The following is a 16,575-nucleotide window of genomic DNA, read 5'->3' on the forward strand; positions in this document are numbered from 1 at the left end:
CAGGACATTTGACGTTAAGTAATTAGCACTTTTTGCATCTAAGCCTATTTAATTAAGACAGTTTTGTGTATGTTTAAATAAAAGATCATTTTTAATTTTTTAAAATATTCGTTATTTTTAGTTATCGCATACGAACTTGACTAAAGATAAAAAATACTTTATACATTCTGTATTACTCATCTTATGCTGATAATGAATGTCTTATATGCTTATAAGGTCGAATATGCTTCTAAACTTACGTAAATTGACGTACAATAGATTTTTCTTATTAGATATGTATATCGAATATAATAAAATTTGTACGATGCATCGAATGGCAAAAGGCTTAAATGATCCTGTGAAAGGAAAAAAGTGAAACATATATAGACTGTCACGATCCGTTAATCGAGTTAATCTAAAAATGGTCGACCGCGACGCGAGGAAAACAGTTTTTATTCGCGTAGATGCCGAAAGAGACGCGATAATTTCATTAAAATTACGTACCGCAAATAACGCCGGGATGTGCGTGGTGTCATACGTCATTAACGCTCTCGTCACGAAAGCGTGCGTGTTGCGCACGCGTGTCCATGGCACGTAGATGGAAATGGGAGATGGTTTAAGCATCACGCGCGTGTGTTTTTGCCAGCCAGTGGCTGGACCACGTGCGTGAAAATACGTTCATATGAAATTCAACGCGGACGTCCCACGAAAATATATTATTATCGCCCGATGCCGAGCGGGAAAAATATTTTGACATTTCTACGCTTCAAATCATGACAAATGCGCTAAGCCGCGATTTCAAACACTGACAACGAGAATAAGATGAATCTCTTAGCCGTATGCCAAAAATTGAATTAATATTCCATTCTTCTATGTCTCGTGAAAAATATTTTCTCGTTTTTTTTTTGTTTTTTTTTTTTAATATTTAAGCAAAAACTTAAATAAGACAATTGTTGTTTATAAATCATAATAATTTATTTATTTGGGTTACACAATTTTTCTGAAATTTTATTTTACACACATACATATATAATTTTATTAATATAATTTCTTTTTTTTTTTTAAATTGACTTGAATTTGTATTATCCTTAAAGTGATTTATTTGATATAATATATAAAAAGATAATATAAATGTAAGTTAATTATGTGCGATTTTAAAAAATTGCGAAACGTTTAAAAACAGAGATCAAGATCCATCTGCGCGAAACGTTATGAAAAATCGTAGAGATTATATGGATTACGAAGAGAGGTAGATTTCCACGAACGAAAGCGCGAAACCGCTGCTAAACATACTAGCCTTCGTCCAATTCCATTTACATTTTCACTTTTATCCTTATTTTCATACGCTTGTTCTGGCTTCTGCAAACAGGTAGCGCATTTTATACCGTTGCACCTGAGGCCTACGCGAGTTTTTCGCATTTTTCCCGATACGGCAAATGTGTGCCGCGCGCACTGACAAGTGTTGATCTCGAAGGAGAGGCGGTGGCCTCTTCGTGTCCGGTGTTACGGCCAAAGATTACCGCGACTCTCGCGCACGAGATCACGTATGTAAATGATAATTATCGGGTTCAAGCGCGCGCTGGAAAGATCAATTAGTTATGCCGCGAGGAGAACGTTACGTATACGTGCGTATACGTTACGTGCGTACATACGTATATATATATATATATGTAATCTTGCGCTTTCCGAGATTGATCGATTAGGCGAAAAGAGCGCCGCGAATAATATTGCGAGAAGAAGTAATACGCAAAAAATTATACTAGGAAACGAATCGCGCAGTCCTCCGTAATTATCTGACAGCAAATTAGCTGCGAGTTTATATTCTCGTGTGTCTCCTTTAAAGAATTCAATCAATGCAAAAGACGCGTGGTGAATTCAGTCGGTGTAAAATTAATACATAATCCACGCGCGAGCAGCATATGTGACGAAACTGGTATCGTTTTAAAATTAAAATTGCACGCATATAATTAACATTCGCAAATTTGAATAACGCCCTCTCCGAAAGATTGAAAACTAATTGTAAGCTGAGGCAAACATTATGACACACGCAATCGTCGCATAAGAAGACAGTTTTTCAATACAAACGTAATACTCAACACACGTGAGGCAAGCAGCTAGAAAAAGGCAAATTACTAGGTAGAACTAGTGAAACGATACAATGTGAATAAGTAGATAAATCCATAATAATGGCGAATGAAACTTGCATAAACTCGGAAATGGCACCTGTTTTCACCTATCTCGTATATCTGATTATGGATTAGACTAGTATGTTGTAGCTTATCGATTATGTAACACGTGCTGAAAGAATTAAACAGAAAAGAAGGCTGCTCATAATGTCAATAGAATATATTTGTAATATATATAAATAATAAAACGCGTTGGAAATTGAATAAAATTTTAAATGTTACATAACTGTGGCGTTCTTTTCTTTATCAGTAAAATTATGCAAATTGCATCACGTTAAGTTTGTGCCTTGAACTTTGATGCTGCGCTCAATATTATACTTGTTACACGAGTGATTATGTCGCAACAATATCGCTTGATGATCATTCCGATTCCGCGCGAACGTTGATTCATTTAATCACTCCGATCTAGAATAATAAAATATTGACTACGTTTAAAGAAGATCTTAAAATAATTTTAATTATAAAATAAAATATAAAAACCTCTGTTTATTTAATAATATTACCTATATTATTGCGATACTAGTAATTATATGTCAAATTTAATGTAATAAATTAATATTATCCCACTGGATAATTTAAAATAAACTATAATATAAATAAATATATATATATATATGTATGTATGTGTGTATAATATAAATTTTATAAAGTACATTTTTGTACGTAGTGTTTGAATAGACGGATTAAATAGCAACGACGTCTATTTGTCGCTTTATCCACTTGGGTTACTTGCAGACTAATAATTTACACATAATATCGAAAACGCGCGAACTCTTGTGAGTATTCTTTACATGCGCGTTCAATATTGGCTCTCTAAGCGAAATCGACGCGCGTGGGCTGCTTTAGAGAAGCGTGTCTTCTACCGCCTACGCGTACCCCACCGAATATGCTCATGCATTGTCGTAAAAGTCACAGGAAGCTACCGTCCTTGTAAGAGAAGGGTCCTCGCTTGTGAACTAAACTTAACGAGCGAAGATGCGCGCGAAGAGCGCGTAAAGGAGCTATTAATAAATTATGAAGTCATTAATGACGCGGTGCGAATTATTAGGTTTTTTCTTCTCTCTCTTTCTTTTCTTCCTTTTTAAAATTTCACAGCGATTTATTCATAAAAAATATGATGGAAATCGTATTACATTTCGTATCGCAACATGTACACAAATCGGAATTTAAATATATTCTAATACAGACATATCCTGCATGGGGAAATTTCGTAAAGTCGCGCTTAGATGTGGTATCCGAGCGAGAGGTTCTACTTTTGAGGCACCTTTACTCTCGCTGGTCAAGGTCGAGCGATAACTTTTCTATTATTGACAGGAAACAGATCAAGTATGCAATTTGTTACAACTTCCTCCATTTAACCGCCGATAACGTTTCCGGCCGTTTTTGCCGCTCGCAAAGGATGCTAGCGTAAAAAAAATTTAATTCATATTAATTTTATAATTTAAGATGAAACGTTGAGATAAGCTAAGACGGCAATAATCGTATTTCTATCTAATAAAAATCCTATTTATACCTCGATACCTCGATAAAAGACTTTTGGTATAATATTTGAAGTTTGAATTATATAAATAAATATTTTTTCGAAAGATCTGATAGTCTGGGTGAAATAATTGTAAAAGCATCTCGAGGAAAGTGTAAGAGGAACGGACGCAATTTCTTTCCATTGTTAGAAAGTTTTTACATAATTGATATATCTCTTCGCGCGAATATATTCGAGAAGAAACGGCGATTGGATCGTCCGCGCATATATATCAGAGATATTTATTATCCACCGTTGCGTCTATCGAGACGAGAGTTATTATATCTTAAACGCGTTAGAGAGAACAGCGCAAGAAATTGCGATGCACGCGATCGCGCCGAAAGAATGACGTTGTATATTTTTGCATGCATAAAGAGCGTTCAAGAGTGTCGATGCGTAAGAGTGCAAAGTAGTAGTTGGAATACCGCGAACGAGCGCATGATACAGCTAACTCAAACCCATCGGATATTTATATGCGCGTCGAACGATATTGAGAAGTCGGCTTAATGACAATCACTCGTAACGCAGGATCACTCTCGTCCTTGCAACCCGCAGGATCCTTGCCCCTTGCACGCCGTGTTACGTCAGCCGACCGTTCGATCCGTGCTTCTTTCTCGATTATCATCTCGACACACAAACACATTGGTATACCTGTCATATACACGCTGCTGCGCGCGCGCGTGCATTACGCTTTGTATTGAACGCGATCGTTTGCGAGTACCATCTTTTTTTTCTCCTGTGACAAACATAAGCGAGAGACACGACACTTTATAGTGCCTTGCTGATAAATTATGATAACTCTCGATCTCGCGTGATAAATAATAACCCATCACACACACACACGCATGCAAACACAAGTTGCGTATAATATTCTCGCAGGACTTTAAAGATCATTTATTGAGACTTATTGGACTCGATACGTATCAGGTTAATTATATACTCTAATAATAATTGGATGTTAATGATGTGGACAATGACGCTTTATGACACACAAGGCATTTCGCGTTATATTTTAAACTCGAGGCGAATTACGAAGCGGAAAAACCTATTGAGAGAGACGATCTTGCTCGAGTAAAGTGCATCAATAATACATAATATCCGGAGCGATTAATCTATTATTAGCATGTAATTAAGTGTTTGAAAAATCCCGATGATTGCTACAGATATTGCTATGTTAACTTTTCAATCGCGGAATTGCTTTATAATCGAAGTAGGCTGCTAATACACGATTGAAGAAGTAATTAAAAACGTACGTCCGATAATCTGCGACGCGTCACAAGGCCGTCGCCGACGGCGAACGTCGTGTTCAAGGCCTGATCCGATCTAATTCCCGTATCTGCGAATGTGATTGCAGGTGACGAGCAGTATCGGGGCGCCGGCGGTTCGAGCAGCGGAAGCCCGCCCGCCGCCAGTCTCTTGGTGGTTCCTCAGCCTCTCACCGTCAAACCCTCCCATCCGTCGCATCTGAATTCTCATCTCGGCGGACCGCACTCGCATCCGCCGAGGAAGTACCAATGTAAGATGTGTCCGCAGGTGAGTGATACCGATATCCCTTCGATATCTCTTCGACGTCGATATATACGGGGAGCGGGGAGGTGGGAGGGGGAGGGGAGGGGAGGAGGGGAATATGCTTATTTTTGGTCATATCTTATAATTCTTTAACAGCGCGACGCGATCCAATTTATCACGTAAATGTATTTGATCTAAACGAAGCGGCTACGCGCGCGTCCCCCAACGCGCACGCAATTGATATTTAATATTAATATTTTTAATATGTTTTGTGTCGTGGAATATAAGAGGCACCGCCGTGTCGTAAAAAATATTTGTTCAAAAATGCGAACGCTCCTGCAAGTGTCGCGTAAACCCGTTATCGGTCTTTTCTTTTTCAGACAGTGTCTTTCCTTTTTTTTTTTCTTTTCAATTTTGCATTTTCCATTTTTTTCAAAGGAGTGCTATAATAGAATAGCTTTATGACGATCTTTCCCACTTCTATCCCATTGACTTATTGTCTTCTTATACATTGTCTATATTTATTATAGAAACGGTAGCTTTGAATTTAGAATTTAAAGGGTTGGACGAATAAAAAAAAAAATTTACCCAAAATTTTCTGTGGGAATGAAGTTACCACGTGCCACGTATAAAATCTGATATTATTCGGTTGTCAACGGCTGTTATAAAAGATGGATTTTCTTTTTATTGAGGGAAAGAAACCGTTAGTTGGAAATTTTTTTCGGAACCACTGAGGTTGGTAAAAGGGTTATAGCTACTTTTCCCGAACTCGTTATATGTCTCTCGTTTACGACTGCCCATTCGTGCATCTCATAAAAAATATTCAAGATTATCAACTTCACGTTTTTCTTTTTTTTGTTTTTTTTTTGCGTACTCTTCTCCGCTCTCTGTCAAACTTGATTCTTCTCAATTTATTTTTCTGTCTTGTAAGAATCAACTCTCGTGCTCTCGAGACTCGACAAATACAGTTTCAATGAAACTTATCATCCGCTAGAAGTGTTTGATATAAAATTAGTATTTATTTGTAATTATTATATATTATTATATATATTATTAAATTCTTACGATATAATAATATCGTGGATATTTTGCTGGATTTTTAAAATAATACTTTTATTGCGATGTACTTTTATAATGCTTTTATTTTCGCAATAATGATAAGATTTTACGATTACACATTACGATTATACAAACGTGGTCATTATTCTAATATATTTTCTAAATTATTTATATGGTTTTAAACCACCATAAAAGTTCATATTTTCTATCGTAGACTATCAAGATAAAATGAGCGAGCGTGCTACGTAGTACAGTTATACTACATAACATAATATACAGTTATATTCTTCGTTTTCTCTATTTTTTGCCTCATCTTTTATTCTTATTCTGATATATAGAGTAATTGCATTTATAATACTGAAGGTTTAACAGTTTTCGAAGATGTCGGGAACTGTTTTATGAGTAGATTTTAGTGATCGTCCAGGTCCCTTGTGAAAATCCTTTTGCGGCGTGTTTTTGTTTGAATAAAAGGAATTTTAGTCAACTTTAAATTGTACGAATACGTTATAAGCAATAAAATTTTCGTTAGGTATAACAATACAGAATACAATCTTATCTTATGAAAATTTATTTTGCTTTTTCGTAGAGTAAGCTTTGTTTCCGTGACAAAATCTTTTTTCGAATCTTTTATGTTACGTTGTAATTTTCGGTAATTTTCTCAAAATTTTGAAATAACGGGCTAAATCTTTTTACATGGATAGAGTATTATTGAAGGATGATTGATATTGAATTTAGCGAGAATCGATGAAAAGGTTCACTTTTTTATAAAATTTTGCACAATTTTCATCTTGTTTTTATTATATATTCTAAGAATTTTCCGACAGTATTGCAAGTGACGTTAATCGGAAATTCGAATATTTTTTCATTTATAGTCACAAATTGTTATCCTCTCTTTTGAAATATACACGTTAAATTATTATTAATCTATTGACAATAAACACTTTCCATATTCGAAAAAATGTAAATAGTATAATAAAGTCATTATTAAATAATTCAGAAATAGTCGCGTATTTTTCGCGAATTATCGATGAAGAAATTTTTGGAATATCGTAAAAGCTAGGTAGATACGGACAACGAATATCGAATGATCGTATTGTAGCGTCTATCTGTGTTGCAAGATTGAGAGCCGAGAGAGTGGTTTGAAACCGAGACATGAGAGAATTCACTGAAATAATCAACGACCATAACAGATTGATATCATTTTTCAGAATCCAGCCCAGATTTCCTTAACTTTTATATTTGATCAGAATTTGTCCAACGCAAAGATACTTTTATCTTGTACGACGGGATATATCGTTTCAATCATTAATGTCTGATGCGAGCGTGGTTTGAGGGCGACTTTTGCAACTTTTATCAAAGATACAGTATCCTCGCGCGGCTTTAAGATTTCGGTGCGCACCAGAGGGCTTATTGCGACAGGACGTTAGAAATCTGACCTTTAGAAAATTTCTTGCCTCCACGTCGTTGAATTCCCTGTGGCGTCCCGGTCGCGCGCGACACCGTACATTCGCACAATTTATATCCCCGATGATGGATTTCAGTTTCGCAAATTGGTTAACGACGCGCTTTACGAGCCGTTTAGAGACAATCGTTAAAGTTTACAGCTTTCCGTGCTTTCCGCGATAATTACCGGCAAACGCAGTCGCGAAAAAAGACGGCGTAAGACGAGCGTGAGAGAATGACAGATATACAGAAGGGAGCGGCGCACGACATTCCATAAAGCGGCGGATCGTTAAAATTTAATGATATTTACCGAATGGTTATAGAATAGGGCAGATTATCATAACACCGGAGGCCAGCGAAGCACGCCGGCGCCTTCTATTAGCGGAGTTGCGTTACGCCGAGAAAAAACAGGAGCGAGACGCGAAGCCGGCGATTAAAACCAGTTATCGCGCGTATATCTATGTATCGCGTTGGATACAATGTGACACGAAAGGGGTTAATTTATTGCGGATCGAGAAACATCGCGCGTCGAGAAAATCCCGCAATCTTTCCTCTGCCTGTCTCCGTTACCTGAAATATCTCTCAATGAAGGATTCTTTCGCGCCTGCCGGTGTGTATGTGCGATTTAAACCGTTAGGCGTTCCCAGGCAGGAGCGGAAGGTGCGACAGAAGGATAATCGTTAAGATGACGAGTCAAAGAAACGGAGACCGATCACGCTGGTGCTCTCATTAGCGAGAAATTAGTAAATGAACAAATCTAAATGCCACGTAGAAACGACCGTTTCGCTTTTCCTCCGTTAATGATTAATCCGGCCGACTCTTAATCGCCCGACGATCTTGTCGCTGGTCGATGACGCCGGCTAATAAAATGAATATTCGTCTATATGGCGGATCCGCCAATTTATGTCAATTTTGGTCGTTATTGTTTTATTAATAACGAGGGTGATTATAACGCGATACAATTATAACACATTGCCCTTTATTGCCTACTGCAATAATCTATTATTTGCACATTAGTTATGTAACAGAATGGTTTCGATATAACGAAAACGATCTCGTGAATTTATCTAGTGAAAATTTAAATAAATATAACGCAAAGATATTTGTACAGCACTATTATGAGCGCGATGTTTTAAATGTTATTACTTTGCTTGTACCGATAATACGTGATATTTTTAAATATTACGAAAATAATATTTGTCTTTAGTTTTAATTAATTTATAAAATTATTGTTGTGTTTCTCCGCTATAATATTGTCATATTTTGACTGCTGCTGTATTTTGTAACGATCAATGCTTTGATAAATATTACACTTTATCAACTTTCACTTTTTGGATTTCCTGCCTAGAGAAAGGAATATATATTTTTAATTTATTTATTTATAACAAAAAGATGATTTTTATTTTTGACTTTGCAAAAATTGATCGGATCTAATGATTGTTGTGTTTATTCTCTTTTCGCTCTTTCTCTGTAGTAATAAATACTCGCTGACGATCGCGGACTGCGTCGCGTTCCAGACAGAGATTAAACCGAATCAAATTACACATTTGTGGCCGGTAAAAAAGAAGTTCACAAATTATACAGATTTCGTGCAACGGTACTGGCAGATTCCTCGCGATTAATCGCTATCCGCGGCACGTTACAAAGTAGCAATTTCTCGTTATAATCGTTTCTCTTTATCGGATATCCTTTCGAAGAGTAAGATCATCGAGAAGAGAAAATAAGAGAAGTCAGTAACTCAGTAGGAAAAATAATAAAGAAAAAGAATAGTAAATGAAAGATTTTTTGCGGTGAAACTATTGAAGGAGCACCGATATATTTTATTCCCGTTTACGATATCATCGTGAAAACAAGCTTTAAATGTCATATTACATAATGATAAAACTGGATAGTAAGTATACAAAGATAATGATATGTCGCTGCGCAATCAGAACATCGACATCTCTATAACAGTTCTCACGATGTAATTCTAATTATAGCTCATGAGGAGAAACGAAAATTATAGAATATACTATATTAATAATTATAATCATAAATCGATATGTTCGATTCGTAGACATTGTATAAATAACTGTATTTCGAATAGACACGCGACCGGGGCTCTCAGATGTAGTTTATTCATGCTACACGAACAAGGTATTGATAGTCAATTTATTCTCGATTAATTAATATCGATTATATAGTAGAGCGATGTGCGTGCGTTTGTGAGAAGAGGTGAAGGAGAAGAAGGCATCGGGGCATAAATTTGGTTCGGGGTGGGAGATTAAAAATTCAGGAATTCATAAATTGCCGCAATCACCACGCCCCCATAAAGCAGGAAGTAGAATTATGCTTCGTCTCGCGCAACGGTACTGTCACGCTCGTTTCACTAATGTCTTCTACGATTAATCGAGTTCTCGTTGTTGCTCCGTGTGATGCCTGGTCTCTCCTGTAAGAGTCCTATTGGACCTAACTTTCAACATTCCTCTCGCACGAATCAACGAACTCGTTCAAGATTTCAAGATTTTCACGGGACAGGAGGAATTCTGATTGTAATAGGAATTTTGAAATAATTATTTTTTATTTTTTTTATTTTTTTATTTTAACGACACAACCGAGGAGATGTGGCTATATATACTCGTCCTGGAAATTTGAACGTTCGAATTACGACGACGTAAATGTCGCGTGCGACTCGAAATCGGAGTCACGGACTAAAGCCGTTCGCGATATCGCGATTGCCCGTCGCGCTTCACCGATCTTGTCCTTTAATGCAACGCGTCTCTACCTCGTTGTCGCTTTACGACGGTTTAACATCGTCCTGCTTCGCCGCTACCGTTCCTCCTTATCGAACATTCCACCAGCGGGGGAATACACGATCTCGCAGCGTACTGACACGCGGCCACGGGGAGAAATAAGACGAGCACGAAGGAGGAAGAGAGAAAGAGAGAGAGAGAGAGAGAGAGAGGAAGAAAAGGAAAAAGGTGACCGCCTCCTGAATGAAGCTATGCACCTCCGTAGCCGGAGGGCTCGGGATTCAAGTCCGGAGGCTAGTGTACCGTGACGGCACAGCATCCTGCCTCAATCCTCCCCCCGCGCTTCTCTCCTGCGCGTAACCCCTTACTTTACCTCTCTTGCCTTCATCTCAGCCGCGCCGCGCGTTCTCCGTTCTTCTTCGTCCAACGTTCCACCGCGCGACGTTCTTCTCGGTAACCCTCTTTCTTCGCCGCTAATGTCCCGCGCTTCTTCCTTTATCATCATGTTTCTCGGTCTCCCTCCTTCATTAAGCTTCCTCACCGAATGGCGCTATCCTTCTTCGCTCTAGGTGCCACCGGTGCTCCGCTTCATCGAATTGGATTACTCGTCGTCCTATCTTGGCGCGAGTTTCTCTCTCTCTCTCTTCTCTCTCTCTCTCTCTCTCTCTCTTTCTCTTTCTTTCTCTCTTCCTCGTTACCTTCTTAATTCCATGTCTTTCGTTATGTTACGCAACATATACCACCTGCCATCCTTATCAAGCTTTCGGTCGATTCACGTTTATCTCAACTCATTTGTCAGTCAGCTTCTCTAGGTATATCTCGCTTATTGGCTTCCTGTCAGCAATTTCACAACCGTCACGGTAGCGAAATTAGCGGTTTTCGTTCGTTGTCCTGTCCTTCGTTTTTCCTTTCACACGTTACACCTTCGCCGCGATGGCGCGCGGCGATTCGCGCTCGCGACGATGTTGTTTCGTTGTGCTTCATCTTCCATCGTCAATGTCTTTCTGCTTCTTCATCCATCGATGCCCAACCGCTGCTCTTCCTTCCATTAACATTTCGTTTCACCTCAACGGTTCGGGCGCCTCGCCGTAGCTCTCCCTCATCCCTCCCGCGTCCCCCGCGTCACCGCTCAAACACCCGTCCTCGTCATCTTCCTCGATCTTTCCCCTCCTTCTCCCCGCTCTTCCTTGTCCCACCCTCCCCCGTTTCTTCTCCTTTCACATCCTTCCCGTTCATTCTCCACGTCGCTGCCTGCGTTCGTCGCGTTCACGCAACTTTTGCACAGGTTCTCTTCATCTAGTTCTTCTCTCTCTCTCTCTCTCTCTCTCTCTCTCTCTCTCTCTCTCTCTCTCCTCGTCCATGGTATTTCCTCCAATTTGCCTCGTACTCTTCGGTTCCTACCAGGCATCATCATCGTCCACTTCGGCCGATCGATATCTGAGGCCAAGCTTCGCGAGGCCGTCCTCTCATCCCCCCTTCGTCCACTTCTGAACGCCGGAAAACCGCAACACGGATCTAGTTAACCGCGCCGTGGAAATTATTCGCGGAATAATATCGTCCGCGGATCTAGGAATCGATTCCGATGATGCCGTGAAACTTCGCCGCTGATTGTGAGCAATATTTGTTGCGCTATTTTACCTCGCTTCGAAACTTGCGAGTTTTTCAATCTGCGCGAGAATCAGCACATTATAATATCTACTTTCGAGACGTCGAAAGTAATCAATTCGACTAATTAATTAATTTTCCCGAATGTCGATATTCGTATCTCTGTCAATCTTCGCGCGCTTTTAAATAAGATAAGGCCGACTCCTCTTATATATTAAATTGCATCGAACAATTTCTCTTCACGCTTTGAATATACTAAGGCTTTATATACACGTGCTCTTTTTTTTTTTTTTTTTTTTTTTTTTTTTTTTTTTTTTTTTATACTAATGAATGTCGAATATCTGCTATGTGAAATACGCGTGCGATCCAATGATCCGCTAATTCTTTCCTCGAACTTTTCGAAGAGTAATGTCACGAACGTGATATTGCACGATGAGGCCGCACATCCCGAGAGATGATTTCGCAAGGCGTGCGTAGAGCCGGGCAAGGTCCATTCTTCGTTCTCGCGGTAGCCGCGAGCTCCGTCTTCCTTTCTCTCTCTCTCTCTCTCTTTCTTTCTCTCTTCAAGACACATGCACAGGATCGGGAAGGTATATGAACGCGCTCGGGCGCGGATATTATTGAGAGAACGGCGAGCGGTGTGCGTGCACATCGGTAAAGGGGCCTCACCTGATCACGCATCACGGTAGCGAGAGGCCCGTCATTTTTTCCACTCAATTTTTTTTTATGCCTCTTTGTGGGCAGCGTCCCCTACCACAGTTACTACAGTAGGATAGACCAGAAACGAGAGAGGGCGAAGGAAGAGAGAGAGAGAGTGAGAGGGGGGACGGGGGGGGAGGGAAGGCAATCGGAAGAAGATGAAGAGACGGCCGGGCCCGTCCGTCTCAAAAACATCAGGTTTAGATCTAACGCCGATCGAAATTCGTGAGAGTCTTCTCAAGGCTACGCATATCGCGAGCGTAATGAGGTAACCGGATCGAGAGTTGTGTTCGCGATGGTGTTATCCCTCGTATCTAACATTCCGGTAATCAGATTTAATTGAGGAGATCGTGGATCGTAGGTAACAGATAATCAATGATGTCTTATTCATTACAATGCGATGTGCACGATTACAATGTGCGCGATTTCAGAATTCTCAAATGACAAATTGGGAAAAAAAAAAACCAATTATTCTTAATGGAAAATATATGAAAAATTAAACATACGTCAAACTGATTTTTTGGTTTTTATTATTATATTTTTCGATTAATAAGAATTGAATCTTATCGTTGCATAATGAAGTTTATTTAAAATTAATTAAAAAATATACAATACGCATTAAGCAACTATAATTGTCGATATCTTGATAATCGAGCAATTTTTCTCGGTTCAATTTTCGATATCTACAGATCAAATAAAGTTTACAACTTTTGTAACACACAACTTGCGTGATGCGTATCATAATAATTTCTTCGCGAAGCGATGCGCTTTTAAGAAAGTGACGATAATGAAGCGTTCGCGCGTAACTCGCAAAGAATATCGGCGGTTAAATGGATTCAAATGAAAATGAAAACTGCCGATGAACGGAGCAGGTTGAGCCTAAAAAGTTCGACCGGATCGAGAAGAGGAGAGAGAGAGAGAGAGAGAGGAAGAAACGAAGGGAGATTGAAAGGAGAGGAGGGGGAGATACGTCGGGCAGTGCGCGCGGCAGCCTCCCACGCCAAACAAAAGTCCTTAAGCCTTAGACTGAACATGATACCCCATTTACTGTCTATGTACTAAATTTCCAAATCCAAACCCTCCCCCACCCGCCCTTCTAAGCGCGTAGTCCCCTATGTACAATGCGTGGCACAATATCCCTCTTCCTCCCGATCCCCCTCCCGTGACCCTTCGTCTCTATCGTCGGAGTTATGTAACCGTCCGTCCAGCCTTTCGTACGTCCGTCGACAGACGGGCGTTCTGACAGACGTGCTCTTTCTTCCTTGAATGTGCCTGGATTAAGAAGCGCGATAGATTCTTTGATTCGGCTCCGAGGGTGATCGTTCCATTCGCATGATTCAAGGTCGCCGAATCATACGATTCTCCTTATCACGCACAGGAAGTCGAACCTCTCAAACTTGACTCTCTTTATCACGTCATATTGAAGCATACTCGTGATTTCATGTAATAGATTTTAAACGAACTTCCTATCCATCTCTCGCGCATATGTATATTTTTCAAATTATTATAAACGATGAACGATGAAATAATTTCTAAGCTGCGTTCTTCCTTAAGCATATCGCATCTCTATTTATATTATAATAATCACATATTGGTAAAATCGTACTCGCGCGATTGATATGTCTATTAACCATCGATCTATCGCTACGAAAATAATCTTATGCAAATATAACTTCACAGAAATACAACAGAAATATAACTGATCGATAGAAAATATCGACAGTGACATTTGCGTACAAGAAAGTAGACAATAGTTTCTGTCTTAACGATCCTCGCGTTTCTCATCGGATACGCGTTGAAACGTAGAGATAGTTTCCGACTTATTGGACTTAAGATCGTATTAAGAGTCCAGATTGAGAACCACGGAACCGTGTCCAGATATCTCAGGGGCCACCGTGATAATGCGTGACAATTCGAATTTACTTGCAATTACCTATAGCCGAGCGATCACGTGATCACTGGAAAGGCGATTAAAATGCCTCCTCCATATCGGTTCTCCCTTTTTTTTTTTTTTTCGATCTCCTGAGCCGCGGGACTGTTCATTCGTCTCTCCTCTCTCTTTCTGATCCCCTCGATCTATCCTCTCACGCTCTCTCAATGTCTCTTCCTCTCTTTTCCTCTCCTGACTTGCGTACAGCTAAGGAACCGTAACTATTTGACTCGAGTCACCGTCTTTTTTTTTTTTTTTTATCTCCTTTTGTGGTTCCTTTATTCGTTACTTCATCTTGACAAGATCTGTGACGAAAGTGAAGTAAACCATTAGACTTGCGCTTCTCTCTCTCTCTCTCTCTCTCTCTGGTAAATTATTTTTTTATATTTTTTTCCAACTTGTTATTCATTTTATCTCTCTCTGTCTCTCAAACTAAATTATGAAATTTCGATAAATGTATAAGTTGGAATTTTCTCTCGCCTTTTTTATGCTCTATAAATATTTTTTGCAATTTAATAAAAATTTGAAGTGACTCCTATCCTTGACTTTTAAAAAATTATGTGAGCATTATGAAATTTTATCGATAACGATTTGCATTTATAAGACATTAACATCGGTAGAAAAAAGATTTTTTTCGCTCTCCAAAAAAAAAATGCAGTAGGTTACTTCATCACGCGAACACGTGTTCAGATTTATCTGGTGAATCTGCAACTCTAATTAATAATCTACACATTCATATATTCTTTTCTATGATAATTTTTAATATACACTATATACGATACTTTTAATTATAGCACATCATTCATATATTAACGACGAAAGATTATAAGTTATTAAATACGGGAACGATTCGCTTATTACGATATTAAATGACGAACGTCTCATGCGTCAACGCGAGATGAAATAAAAATAGATCGTCGCAACAAAATGCATTCAGTACTGGATGTGTGACGAGAATGCGAGTTATTGTCTCGCGTAAAGAACATCAATGTCGCGTGGCTGTTTTCACGTAAACGGCCTAACTAGTTGAATCTGGCGTACTGGGTAAATGGGTAAAAAGCGACTATGTATGTAGGTAGGTATAGATAGGTTCGGTAGTCGCCGTGCGGAAACGGGAAAAGGGCGGTACAAGACGAGACTCGACGAGGGTACGCGGGGAGGGTAGGAAGAGGGTAGGAAAAGGGAGAGGGATATATGAAGAAAGAGGGAGCGGGAAAAGAGAGTAAACAAGATGAAACGAAGTAGTGCTCGCGGTGGCTGCCGGTCGTAAATCTGTGGCTGGGCCTCATCACGGACTGAATATTCTCTCTCCCCGATATACTCGCCGCCACCTGTGTCTATCTCTGTTCCCTGTTCGCCACATCGTCTTATCTCTCTCTCTTTTCCCCTCCCTCGCATCTGACTCTATATCTCTCTTCGCTTGATTTCTTTTTTGTTTCTCCTCTTTTTTTCGAACTCGTACTCCGTCCCCCTCCTCTCTTTAGCCGCTTTTTTGTAGGCGCGACTAACGAAAACGGGCTTTCGTGGCCTCCGGTAGCCGATTCCCTCGGAAATTGAGTAGCTATAAAATTAATTATCCGCCGTACTTTATCGCTTTGCGCCGTCCGGACTGGGATGCGCGTCGACGCGCCCGTCTCCTTCCCTTTTTTTTTTCCCGGCTTCCTGTTTCCGCGAGTGTGCCGCGCACCGAGAGACAGGTTCTAGGACCAAGTGAAAAGCCTTAAGGACCAAAACGAAAATATCGGTACATCTTGATTGTGGCCGTTTCCGCGCGTTCGCCGGGCAACGATTCGCCGGAACGGTGACGAGGTCAAAAAAATGGAGCGACCTGCTTCCGTGAGTAAAGCGAACGAGAAGCTTTTCCATCAAGATAAAAATGGACGATCATTTAGGACAGTGATGCTTTTAATACTC

At 39.7% G+C, this 16,575-nt stretch overlaps 1 protein-coding gene across 1 annotated transcript in view; it reads left to right on the forward strand.

Annotated features, from left to right (window-relative positions):
* Positions 1–16,575, forward strand: part of LOC138935750 (zinc finger protein rotund) — a 96,495-nt gene that overhangs the window by 38,201 nt on the left and 41,719 nt on the right. The window contains exon 5 of the mRNA XM_070300562.1: positions 5,039–5,217. Within this exon, the coding sequence (XP_070156663.1) occupies positions 5,039–5,217 (179 nt within the window). The remainder of the gene's footprint in view (positions 1–5,038; positions 5,218–16,575) is intronic.

Source organism: Polyergus mexicanus, unplaced genomic scaffold (genome assembly GCF_030449975.1).
Source record: "Polyergus mexicanus isolate NDT 795.1 unplaced genomic scaffold, iyPolMexi1.0 SCAF_8, whole genome shotgun sequence".
NCBI lineage: Eukaryota > Metazoa > Arthropoda > Insecta > Hymenoptera > Formicidae > Polyergus > Polyergus mexicanus.